The sequence below is a fragment of the Ciconia boyciana genome, chromosome 1 (genome assembly GCF_034638445.1).
Source record: "Ciconia boyciana chromosome 1, ASM3463844v1, whole genome shotgun sequence".
NCBI classification, from domain to species: domain Eukaryota; kingdom Metazoa; phylum Chordata; class Aves; order Ciconiiformes; family Ciconiidae; genus Ciconia; species Ciconia boyciana.
Window position 1 is genome coordinate 155,525,766 of NC_132934.1, and position 13,931 is coordinate 155,539,696.

Genomic DNA, 13,931 nt, shown 5'->3' on the forward strand with positions numbered 1-13,931 from the left:
AAAAAATCTGTCAGCCTACATGCTATTTACCAATGAAATACTCATTTAAAGATACAAGGGGAAAGCACATAGTAAACCAAGGGTGTGTTAAGAAGCCTAGGCAAGCATTCAACATAAATCAAATCAGTATGTAAATTTGTGTTTGATTGGGAAACCTGCATTGGCCACGTAAGACCCCAGCAGGGAGTACAGAGCAGCTATGATAAATGAGTTTACATGCTTCTAAATTCCAATTAAAAATCTTCAAATACAAATGTACCACTGGGATCCAAGCTGATTCATGTGATTGCCTTGCGAATGCTGGGACATGCATTTTTTTGCAAATGCAGACCCACTGGATGTAATAACTTGATATGTGATATGCAACAATAAAGTGATTTGAGTTAATCATTCTTTTAAACTGCTGATTATTTTTCTTTGTGTTGGAGCAACCTCACAATCTCCAAAAATAAAACCTCCAAATGGATGGCAAATGGGTTTGTTGGAAAGGAGAAAATGGCAAAGACGACAGGTGCTCTGTCTGGTGCAAATCTGGAATTGCTCTGGAGGAAGTATGCCAGCTTAAATAGTGTTAAACATGAGATCCATAACTGATATGTATATTGCATTTGCTTTGTTCTAAACAAGAAAATAGTTTTTCTCTCTCAGTTAAAATTTCTTATTACATCAAAAGAATAAACTACCTTTAGAACAGGTGTTATATAGCTGACATACCAAAGGAAGTTATAACTTTGCTGATATTTAAAAATTAGGGGTAATTGTAAAAGTAACTTTGTATTTAAAATAAAACTAAAAAGGGACTACATTTCTGAACAAAATTGGATCACCACAAGAGTCAGGAAGAAATGCTTTCCTTTCCGACAAGCATTTTTCAGCTAGACGGATTTTTTGAGGGACAGATTTAATTTTCTTCCAAACATCAGTTGTGGGGCGATGCTGGAAGCAGGATATTCTGGTGTCAGAGACCATGCAGGCACAGGCGTCTTTGATTGCCCAGTCCAGCCCTCTGCTATCACATGGCATTTGCAAAACTCTCAAGCTTCATCCTAAAAAAATTAATTCCACTGTTTGCCTTGGTTTGGCTTTCTGAAAGGATTTTCCGGAAAAATTCATGAAAGGAAAGCCCACTAGGGATTACTAGCTACAAAATGAACTCTGCCTCCAGAAGGCCCTTCCTCACAGACCGCTGGAAACGGAGAGATTACACCGGTAAAAGAGGCACCCTGTACCTCTCTGTTTGCCCGAGGCAGCAGCGCCTTCTCATTTTTGCAGAAAGAGACTCCTGGGCTGCACTCACCTTTGGTGTGCCTCAGACAGAAGATTTTATATTCTTCATCTGACCGCAATTTTAATTCTGGTGTAAGTTGCCTGATTTTTCTCTCATACTCTTGGGGTTTTTTGGTTTGGTTTTTTTTTTTTTTGGAGGGGCGGTGTTGGGTTTGGGTGATTTTTTTTTTTATTTTTTGCAGGAATACATTTTAGTTGCAAAAGCAGGGCTTGGTCTTCCTTACTTTTGTACCTTTCCCTCAGTGAAGTAGTAACATGCCTGGGACCACAATATTCTCAGTTAATTAGGTTAGTCATCTTCCATACAGCTCAGAGGTATTTCAGCAATCAAACACAGATATTATATCTTTGAAAAATAAAATCAGGACACAAATCCTGAGTACAGCTGTAATGTGTAATCTGGCAGAAAGTATTAGAACAAGGTAGGCAATGTTCAATAATATATGACAGCACGTCAGGCACTCTGATCACCTGAGCTGGGAATACAGTTGGACAAGCCTATACATTCAAAACAGGGGTGTATTTTATTTACTTATTTGGATCTTGTGGGTTTCAATTATTTATTTATTACTATTTGTTTTCGTTGAGTTTCTTTCAACTCTAGATTTCTGATACCATCTACAAAATGACACCTTCCCAGATTGACTAAAACATCAACAAATATTGAAACATACTGTGTTTTTCTCTAAGGTAATATTTCTCTTTCCATATAATCTGACTACACAATGCTCTTTAAAACCTTCAGAGCATCCTCCTAACTCACCTCTGATGTGTGAGAAAAAGGTTATGTTCAGGACAGCAACTGTGCCATTCTCAAGATGAGTTCTGAAAACAAATCATTTGAGGTTTGACCTCATAGAGGTCTTCAGACCTCATAGAGGTCTTCAGAACAGCTAACCTAACAATTCTGATACCACTTTGTACATAAGCTAACAAAAAAAAAAAAAGTGAAAAACTGAACCATGTTGCTACTTAATTGATCACTTCTGCTGTGTGGTATTAATGGAGATATTTTACCTGATCAGTTAGAGACTAGGTTTGCCACAATGCTTTTGAAGCAATTACAAAACCAGTCATCAACTCATATTTGCTAATGTTGCGTATCATCCTTTCTTGTACGAAAACACTACACTTATGGTCAAACAACATTAGAGGCAAACATCACTTAACTTATGGTCTGTTAGCAGTCTAAATCTCTGCTGATCTACATGTATGTGGCAGTGTGAGACAGCAAGAGAATGAAGGGCAGAGGGACCAGTTTATTCTCTCTCGCACCAGGCACTTATGACTGAGTCAGAAGTGAAGTCACTCTCCACAGGTGCTGTCAGTGGGGTAGTGGACCACGCTCCCATTGAACTCAGATTTGAAGCAGCCTTTTAAGGTGACCCATTGGCCATTGTGGCAGCCCAAGGGGAATAACTACACACTTTAGCCAAACACCTGAGCTTAGGGAGGGCACAGGGATGCTCAGGAGGTTTTGTTCCCTTCTCTCTCCTCAACAATCACAGCCTTCTACCAGGGGAAAATGCAATGAGGATGAAGCAGCAGAGACAGAAAAGGGGCCTCAGATGTGTAGGGAGTTGACTGTGGCATCTACTGGTTCAAAGAGGAGAATCTGCACTTTCCCTTTTGGAGGTTGTAGCAGTCAGACCTGGGGCATACTTGCTGAGAGGAACATCAGCCCTCCATAAGCCCTTGATACAGAAACAGAAGATATTGTACCTACTGATGAATTTATACTATGCGTTACCTCATACTATTTAATCTATAAGGCACATGGTTTTGACTGTAAGTCTTCTAAAAATAAAGCTGCACTGTGTTATAAGACCTGATTTTTGTCTGTAGGTGACATTACAAAGAGAATTCTTTGACATTACTGTCAAAACAATAAACAAAATGCAATTCAGGGGATATACTGATTCAGATCAATGATAAATATATAATATTCTATGTCCTCTCTTGGATGTTACGTGTTTACAAAGGCGTTAGTGATTTTTTTATTACACCAGACTTGTTTGATTGCCACGTTTTGCTTCAAAGATGATCAAAGATTGCTTCCAGCTAATAGGCAAACATGACAGACATTAATAATGAATGTTAGAGCCCAGTGTTTAGAACTGTGATAATGGGCGGGGGGTAGCAACACCATTGCATTCTTGACTATTCATTTTTTTTTAACTTTTGAACAGAAGAAGTGATTTGCAACAAATATTATATCAAGTAGGAACAAAGAAGGCCCTTGAAACTATAATGAATATGCAGCTCTTTCTGAAGGAAGAGACTGCTGGAAGCAATGAGATTTCATGAAATAAGAACTATGGCTTAAGCTATAATGAAACAATAAATACATTCTTCACGAATATGAAAAGACATTTCCAATTTTTCATTGTCAGCTGTTGGCTCCTATATTACTGCAATCTGCCAACCTGCACTATGGGGTTTAAACAAAATAGAAGAGATAAGACTGCAGATTTTTTTAATATAACAATAAGTGAAAAAATAACCATCATTTTTTATCTTACCTCTTTGAGCACATGACAGATGAAACACGATTCAGAAGTGGGTAACCAAAATCTTACACCAAGGTGTATTGTATGTCTGATATTACTTAACCTACTAGGATGGCAAGCTGCTTGCTTATTTGTGTCTTGTTCTGGGAGTATTTCCATACGATGCTGGATGCATGTGACATCACCTGATTACAAATAAGCCAACATTCAGCCATTAGAAAGCTAAACTGCACGAAGAGGCTTTGCACCTTTTAATGGGAAATTTTCTACCCTTCTTCTCTGATGGCTGAATCTTCAGGAAACTATGGTTGCGAACTAACTTGCACAGAAAGCAACCCTATAAATGTAGGTGGATTATTACAATTATTTTTATTTTATGGAACATAAAAGATCACACTGATATGTGTATGAAGATGAATATCGTATGTGGAACATCACATAGACTTTCTACTTTTTTACTTCTTAGTCCCTCTCTCTTTTTACTGCACCACCCTGTGCTCTGTCCTTGGTTCTTTCCCTCCTGTTTTTCTTATCTTCCTTTTGGTTGTTTTTCTCACTTCTCTGTTTTTTTTCCTTCTCTCTGGCTCTTCCTTCTTTCCTCTTTCTAAATCCCCTATTCCATTTTATTATTTACCTTGTCCCTCAATCATTTTATTCTTCCTCCAACCTTACTTCTGTGAATCATCCTTTTTCTGGTGCCTGTTTTACTCCCCACTCCCACCCCCCCCCCCCCCGCTTATTATCACTCTAGTCTTTAATCTGCCCCTCACTTCCCATCTGTTCATTATCTCCAGGTTGTCCATCTCATCCCATTACAGACAGACCACGTTGCTTCTTGCTGCCCACATAAGAAACAAGGAGTCTTTTAGCTGGCCTGCTTTTCTTCATTCCACTGTATCTTTCTCACACCACATCCCACTTCGTAGTGTATGTTAATAACAACTTTAAAATATTTTAACCAAAAATAAAAAAACTACAGTCCTGGATCTGTGAAAAAGAAGACGACAGGGCCACTTACTTTTTGTGTGAGGTGCCAAAGATACAGTCTTGCTTTTGTTGACTCTATTTCATCTTGCTGCTGTTGCTGACGTTCCAAAGAACTTACATATTTCAACAGTCTTTATGCTCTATCTTTTAAAGATACACACTCACAGGAGCTATCGAGAACAGAGGAAGCAATAAATGCAGTCTGGAGAAGAGAGCCCATTGGACTGGCTAAGGAACTGAGAAATGCTTCATGTAAAAGAAAAAGAGCACAGCGATAATATTTTATAAAGCTTTTTTATTTTAGAGGAGGTTTTGGGTTTTAGACCCTGCTAAGCAATTTAAACACTTATGGAGTCTCCAGTATGCTTTGGGATCACTTTCTGGAGAGGACTGAATAGGAATGACTCTTAGCCATAACAGAATTTTCTATCTAAGCAAGATTATGGCTCAAACGATCAGAAGAAACATCTCTTCCATTTTGGTCATTTCTTTGCCTCTGGAAGGAAATTATGGGATAAGAATTCAAGACTACAGATCCAGGCATATTTGGAAATCCCAAACTGTTTAAACAAATCACTGAAGCAATTTGAAACAATAAGCATTTAAATAATTTTAAATCAGTAATTTTAAACCAAGTTTGGAAAAGGAATTTTCCTAGTTTTCTGCTGTTCAGGGAGCAAGAGGCGCAGCACAGGTACCAAAAGGTTTTCTGTAGAAGCTGAGTTAGATCCAGTCCTTGCAGCTGATATATGTGGGCTCAGTCGCTAAGAGCAAAGTAGGTTTTCTTGTAAGGGTAGATTAGGATATTGTTTCTTGCAGTACCATTTTACTGTAGATTTCTAGTTTACATTCTGAAGATTTCCTCGACTAGAATGTTTTGGTTTACAAGGAAAGCACAAAATACGTGGAAACTGGTGTGCTGGGTTGGTGAAAAGAATATGTGTGGCTCTTTGCTAACAAATAGTTTCTTAAAGTTCTACTATCTGAACAAACTAAAGCACATGAAACTTCTTGATAACTGGTTTGACCCCCAAATTCATGGTTCAGTTTTCATCTTCATTGAGGATGAAGATGATGCTACAGTGCTATATCAGATGTTAGGTTCTTTATGTTTTTATGTGGTACTTGCTTGCAACCTATAGATATAATCACTTGGAAATCTACAACTGTACAGCCACAGAACAATATGAAGGAAAAGGTACTAGTTTAAAAAACTCATACTTTGTTGTTCTTTTAACATGCAAGACTTCCATTTCTTTTGATGTAAGTTCTTTCATTTCTGATGAGAAAAAACTCAAACTCTATTTTTAATACTCTTCCCCTTTTTCTAGCAGAAGAAAGTAGAATTTTATTCCATAAATTTCAAATGAGAAATGTTTTGTTAGTATTTTAACTTTTTTTTTTTAATTTTTGTCTTTTTTCGTTTTGATAAAAATTGACTTTTAAGTAACCATTACTCTAGAAAAGTAGCATTTATGGCCAACAGTGAACTTTTTGTTTGTTTTCAGCAGACTTTACTTTAGAGATGATCAGTAGCCTTGAGATCCTGTGACAAAAATGAAATTCACTCCTGTCACTTCAGTAAGGAAGTAGCAGGGAGATATTAAAAAACCCCATACATATTAGAAATCCCTGAAAGCTAATGAACCAGTTCCCTTTATCTGAAATGACAGAGTGTCTGCCAAGAAATCCAAGGACCCAGTCTATGTTTCTGTCTCTAAACAATTAGTCAATCAGTACCTTCACAGATCTGTGAAACAATCTGTCCTATTTCATACCTCTGTGCAAGAATTACTTTAAAGTGATACGGTTACTGCAGTGAAGCCTGGCAAAGACTTTTATGATAGGGTTGTAGGCTGTTAGAGTCACCAGCAGCATGCTAAGAAATGTCAACTGTAATTAAACCAATCATTTTCAAATATATGCCATGCTTTGGAAATGGTGAGGAATGCTTTTTACAGTAAGAATTCTCAGCCCTGTGAGCGCAGACTTTTTTTAAGATTTTTTTTTTATTTTGTGGGAGGAAGATTTTTTTTCTTTTTCTTTTGGCAACACCATTTTGGAAGATGTTTATTCATTAAGGCAATTGTATCAAAAATCACAGAACTGCAGGTTTCTTCTCTAAACTTGTCACAGTTCTTATTGAGCTTGCATTTAAGGATTGTCCCTGCATGTAATTCTGAGTACGTGGCATGGAATCTATTTTAAAGATTTGTGAAGCACTTTGGCAAAACATCTGTTTACTGAAAAGTGACATTTCAAAGTACTGAATTGAAATTGTGTTCAGCTTGTGGCAAGTAGTTTTGGAAAAATCAAAAATACAAGTTTGTAAATGGTTAAAGACTTGCTTCTAAAATAAAGCATTTAAATGTTGCAGACTAATTTCACATAAGGATACAGTTTCCATTTGCAAAGATAAGAAGATGATAATGGCTCCCCTATACCCCAGTTCATTTAACTCTCCATGTACTGCACTGATGTAGTAATTTAAACATGATTCTCCCTGATCCCAGGCAAGCATTTTAGCAGCAGAGGCGTGAGGTGCTCCAGGACAAAAGTGTCTCACTGTCTGAGGTTTCTAACTGGAGCAGTGTTGGGGACTTGGATTTTTCATTCACTAGAGAGGGCTCTTTGGCCACTCTCATGCCTAATAAGTAGTTGGTTAACTCAGTTCAAAGCTATTGTTTTTCAAGACCGAATATGATGTTGAAAGTTGAATCCCACTCCTCTTGGAGTCAATGGCCAAACATTCATTCACTTGGTTAGGGCCCGTATTTTGTTGTAATGAAATGTCAGCTGTCCCCCGCAGACAACAAGTAGCTTTTAAATGTGATAAAGCACTTCCCTTAACTTCTGGTAAAATAGTTTGGAATATGTACCATTGGTTAATGAGAGGTTTCTGTTGAGGCAATTCCTCTCAGCTCCAACATATTTTCTCTTTGGACAATATTTGGCTTTACTGTAAAATTCTTACAGTCATCTCAAATAAAAAAAATGATGCAGGACTACCCTTTTAGAAAAGTGGACTGAAGACACCAAGACAACAGGACAGTACGCTAATGTCATTTAAGTGAAATAAAATAAAATTTCTTGAATGCTTTCATGCCTGAATTGGCTAGAAAGTAAAGTAAAGTAAATTCGAAAGTAAAGTGTTTCACATTATATACAAAATGCTGAAGAAAAGAATGAAGAAAATGTATTATGACAATTTTTTTTCACTTAATGCACTCAAACTTAATTCTGTGTTGTTAAAGTGACATTAACTACAGAGAAATTTTAAAAGAATCAAAGTGCAAGCTTCACACTACCTCAGTACCTGTTGCTGTTTTAACTGACAGATATTTTGATTTTAATTTTTGCGTATTGATGTTTGTATAAAAACAGTGATGACTGCTTTTAAAGTCTTCACTGCTTTTATATGCAAAAGGATGATATAATTATGCATTTATTCCTATGAGATTCATTATCATGCAACTCTTTCTGGTACGAATGAATATCTTGAGAGAGATAACATCTTGGTCCTCTCAGGGTGAAGAGACATATTTCCTGCCTGAAAATAGCATCCTCACAACCAGCAACGGTAAGTTTCATAAACTTTGAACTCTACTATGAGAACCTTTCAGGATGATTAAGCTCCCAGCAAAAAAAGTTAAGAGTAAATTAATTATTGTCCTTAGCTCAATAGAATCCTGTAACAGAAGCCTGCATTTTTCAATGCCAACACACAAATTTGAATCAAGACAGCTTTCAACATGCAGCTACTATGATTTTTTTTCTCGTACTGGTTTAGTAGACCGCCAATGAAATATTTACCTGACTAGTGTGGCTCTCCCTATGTCTTTGAATCGATGAGCCTGCCGTAGTGCTGGCTGACAGTCTTGGATATTCATTTTCCTCTGGTAAACCTAAAGCAGAACAATACTAATTTATAATCTGACATTTATGCATTGGTTGATTTCAGCATGAGATTCAAAAGACCTTGACATGTTTTACTAAAAAAAGAACAAAAAAATCACACATTTCTCTGGATATTTACTATTTCCATGCTTACTGAAACTGGAACAATTATTGTTTACCAAGTATGAATAGCATTATAGGTATGCATGCTGGTTTATAGAAGGAGCAATTGTACTGAAAGAGCCTACAAATAACACATTACCTATACACTGGCCAGGGATTCCTCCTGCAATGCGGAAATCCCTGGCTCCTCTTCCCCTGGCTCCTTTTCATCACAGAAGCAATGCAAAGGGAATGGAAAACAAGCCTGCGGTCTGCTCTCAAATTAATGTCTCTAGGTCACACGGGAAGTTGATAGTAGGTCCAGGACTTACAACTTCATCTCCTCAGTACAGAGGTTTTTTGTAATTCTTGTACTTATTGTGCATTCTCCATGTGGGAATTAGCTGCCCAAAATATAGCTGTGTAAAAACCAGTCATCCAGTGTAAAAGAGCCAGGTAGTCTCCCTCTGTAGTCAAGAGAAACAAACACCTCTGCACAGTGATCCTAGAGCGAGGTTCACTGCCGGCGCTTCCCCATCACTTCTGCCGGAGTGGGAAGACCATTCACATAGCACTACAGAGGATCTGAAAGGCGGACGAGGGGAAGCAAAGGCAGAAGCAGAAACACAGTGAGTCCACGACAGGTGTTATTAAGCCCCTCACAAACTAGAATCACAGACACCGTGGTAGGTCTGGTATCCAGCAATTTCGGTAGTGCTTCGTATAGCATGTATTCCAAATTTTCATGCTACTATGGCATCCATAAACAGCATATCACTATTTCTTTAGTTAACAGAGCCAGCCACCACGAGAACAGGATTCATCCTGGTAAGAGATATGCAAGTTGAATTGTTCTCAGTAGATCACCTGGGATTTACTAACTAGAAATGGATAACATCTAATCTGACGTATTTGATTAGACTAGGCATCTACCTTTTGTGTGGCTAAAACTAGGTAAGGTGATTCTGGGCCTAGATATGTAACTCTTAGATAAGAAAAAATGAGGTGAGCCCCACTCTTTGCATATTATACACAATATACACAGAATCATAATGGAAGCAATTCAAAGGTCAAATTCAATGAATCACAAACTACTCATGGGATTATGTACTGCAGTAGACATAGTTCTGGTTCATGTTCATGTTCAGTTTCTTGTTCAATCACGAAACTGGCATAGAAACACACTGTGAAACATGCTTGTCTTCCAACCTCATATTTTCAGTATCAAAAATGGTTTTTTTATTTTTTTATTTTGATAAATGAGCATTAACTCTTACATCGTTACTGATATATAATATTTAACTCATGAAAATATAAATTGCATGAATAATCCCATAAAATAACCTGACTTTGCAAGAGTAATAGAACAAGAATTTTAAACAGAAGGAATGATCCTTATTCCTTTTTGGCCTCTCTACCCTGCTTTTAGTTTCGCCCTTATAATGGTGCATCTCCACAGCTTTGTATCTAGGGACAGCTGGTTTTTTTTATTTGTTCTTCTGAATAAAGCTTGTGTAAAGTATTCATGAATATGGATCTTTTTCTACATCTGGACTTCCTCTGGACACACACAGGCAGTGAAGAAGGTGAAACCCCTGCTTGCAGCTCAGGAGCCAGGTCAAATCTTGTGAGAATCCAGCATTTCAGTCCTTTTCTGCCTGGTGCAGAGAGGGAGCCTGACCTGTTCTCTCAGTTATTTGAACTATGTGTTGTTTTGAGGTGGAGTTACCACTTTTTTGAGGCTGGTCCATGATATATGAAGTATGTACTGGGGCAAGGTCTGATGTTAAAGGTCTCCAGTATACTGGGCTTGTAAAATATATGTAAGAAGTTATCACTATTCCTTTCTTACCTATATTAAATTCCCTGTTCTCCAACTTAAAATTCTCCCTCAGCAAAATCACACATTTTTGCTCAAATGAAGTGCTTGAAATAAATTTCCCTCCAAAAATCCAGTTTTTGTCAACACAAAACAAATCCTTTTTTTTTCAAATAATTTCCTGAACTAATAATTTATTCACATGGATTCAGTTTGGATACATCTCAAACAAAGTAATAAAAAATTATCCACATTTTAATGCAAAATGCCTTTTAAAAGTAGGTGTTATTAATTTAATTCAAATAAAAGATATAATGTAAAATATCTGCATGATTCTAGACCACCATAAATGAATGAAAATACCTTCCTAGGCCAGCAGCATGTTTTTAAAAAGATTGCTTTTTCACTATATTCATACACTTTAGGCCCTACTGTCCATGGCAGCCTTGAGCTAAGAATAAGGTTATCAATGATTTTCTGTTTATTTCTATGAAAAGCACTTTGATAAGAGGTCTTATCAAATAAGTAAAGTTTCCATGTACAGCAACAGCACGTCATCACAGACACGGCAAGCAGAGGCCTGGTGGAGTTTGGAAAGATAAATGGAGTAGTTGATTACATTCTGAGAGTTTTCCTTTACGTACACCTAAGTAAATATTAGGATACCACAGCTGTGCACTGAATAAGACCTTGCTTAATTCAGCACAAGGTTGGAAGCATCAGTTTAGCAGGGGCAGAACTACAAGAACATAAGTTAACCAGGGGTTCAGGCTGGAGCACAAATTATACCATCTGGACTGGGCCTTCTTGCAACTATTCTCAAGTTACCAAAAGTAAGTCTATTTTGGCAACCTTTTGGCAAAATCATGCTTGCTAACATTATTATTGCAATTATATGTGGTGGTGGCAATGATAGCAAGGAATATGATTCAATCAATAATCTCTAACTGGAGAAGTTAAATGAAAGAAATACATTCCATTTTTTTCACATAATCAAGAATACGGCCTCGTCCCAAGCAATATGTGTATTCAAACTAGAAACCCAATCCTTTACCCACTTGCTCCCTGTAATGCCTTTTTTATATTGCTTCAAAGGCAGATCCCACACTCAATCCATGATCTTCTTCCTATACTTCCTATTTCCCATTTCTGCCCTGTTCTCAGATACTCCTCTTAAGATCCTTCAGATAAATAGCTCACATCTCACATATTGAGATCTAGATCACTGGACGTCTAGAAGCGGTTCTGTGGTTCCAGAGAACCTCCAGTCTCATAGGCTCTGCTACCCCTGAACTGGAGACCCTGTACCTCCTGGCCTCCAGCATCCATAGCTGCAAAACAACAGCAACACCACAGAGCTTCTGGGTCTTTGCAACTGCGGCCACACATAATTCCCCAAACCTTCTACCTTCTTCCATGCATTCTCACACAGGCTGGATCTACTGATGAGCTCCACTTGATACATTGGCTGCTACAGTGTGAAAGAGGCATCACCAGGAAAGGCAAGATGTAAGGCTCTGCTCAACAGCATGTAGTCCATGTCGTGGTGACATGGCCCTTTTCTGTCAGGTTATCTGCTGTGACACCTCTCCCATTCTGCGACTTGTTGCCTGATGTGCTTAAAGCTGGTGGTAAGTTTCAAGAGACTATATAGCAGCCTGTAGCCCACAGGGGACCTGCTTGGACAGAATGGCTACCTTCTCGACAGCTACAGTTAGACAAGACTAATCCCCTTACCTGAATAATGCATAGGGCTTTTGGTGAAACAGACAGGTTCTTACAGTTACTCTTATGCCAATCAGCATAAACTATACAGTGAGTCCATTCACACGGATCTCCACACACAAGCAGTGGACCTCAGTTATAACTGAAGAGAAGAGGAATAACCAGAGAGGCTTCCTTTGAGGGACAGCAGCGTGCCAACGGAGCCGGATGAACAGGACAGTGCAAAGTGCGTGCCTGTATGACCATCAGGCAGGATGCAGCACGATGCTCCTTTGGTCCAACAGCACTGTCTCAGCTATACAATACCTAGTCTAATTTTCACTTGGGTTACACAGAGTAAGTACCTCTACAACAGACTCCACTGGGGGTAAAGAACTGTCAGATATCTGGGGAATTTCTCCCTTTCACTAACCAAAGGTTACGTCACTTCAGTCACTTATTATAGTCGTTATATTTAAACATTTCACTTAAAGATTAAACCCCGCAGTGTTTGAGTGTCTCCCACGAGAGGATCTGCTGTTTTGGGTGATTTAGGATCACAGCTTTCAGCATTGTAACATAAAAGGTTATTATAGGCTTTCTGATTACTCTTTTGTGTTTGGACAAGAAATAGCAAAAAAGCTCTTTCTTTCAGACTAAAAACTCTGGTAGGTGTGGAAGATTTGTGGCAGAGAAGTCAGTCTGATAACACAGAGCAGTAGAAAGGTGTTACTCCTAATATTAAAGATAAACTAAAGAAGAAGAGGATTACATTATATAAAATGAAAAAGCAACTTCTATTAAAATTCTGAACTAACAGCGGTGCCAGAAATTAAACTCAGCTTCTGAAAGCAACACAGCATTAATCTGTTTGGAAGCTGAGCCAGCCAGCTTTTTAGCTGCTTAGTAATGGTTTTCTAAAGAATTCATCAGGTTCTAAGTAAGATTAACATCTTCGTCAAAATGATTATTCTTATGACCAAAGTGACTTTAAGTTTCATGATGCTTCAGAGGAGTGGTGCTGACATTTCATTCATGACAGCAAAAGACTAGTCTTATTTAAGAAATTGCTTTTGTATTAACTCATATGAGTAATGTATGAATCTAGACTTTAGTTCTATCAGTGGAAAGTAGGTTATATAGTTGCACTGTGTAACAGTGGGAACCAGATTACCCTATATTCAAGAGTTTTGTAATCTCAGTATCAACTATTTAGTAATGCATTTCAGGTTTTATTTTCCTCAAAGATAGAGGAGTTTGGTACACAATAACAAAGACATGAAAAAGTATTTTACATGGAAACATCTCATGGCACATTCTCAAATATCAGTATTGCCTAGATATATCCAACAAGACACAGATTTCAAAATAATGAAGATATTAAGGTTGAGTCCTGGAAGGATTTTTTTCCTAAGCAAACTGGCAAACTGGTTTTGAATTCATGTAATCTAAGTACACCAAAGTTTTCCATATTGTCAACTCTTTCAATTATTATTAAGGGTGGCTGGAAAACTAGCATTCTGTATCACAAAATTTATAACCTGATTTTGCTCTGCATCAGGGTAAAATCAAAGCTTGCATCATTTCTACAACAGTCTGATAGGCAAAACATAGATTTGAACCTT

At 37.8% G+C, this 13,931-nt stretch overlaps 1 protein-coding gene across 2 annotated transcripts in view; it reads right to left on the bottom strand.

The window, feature by feature from the left end:
• MYO16 (myosin XVI) overlaps positions 1 to 13,931 on the bottom strand; it is a 400,031-nt gene that overhangs the window by 7,028 nt on the left and 379,072 nt on the right. For both annotated transcript variants that reach the window (XM_072849888.1, XM_072849887.1), the window contains exon 34: positions 8,598 to 8,689. In XM_072849888.1, the coding sequence (XP_072705989.1) occupies positions 8,598 to 8,689 (92 nt within the window). The remainder of the gene's footprint in view (positions 1 to 8,597; positions 8,690 to 13,931) is intronic.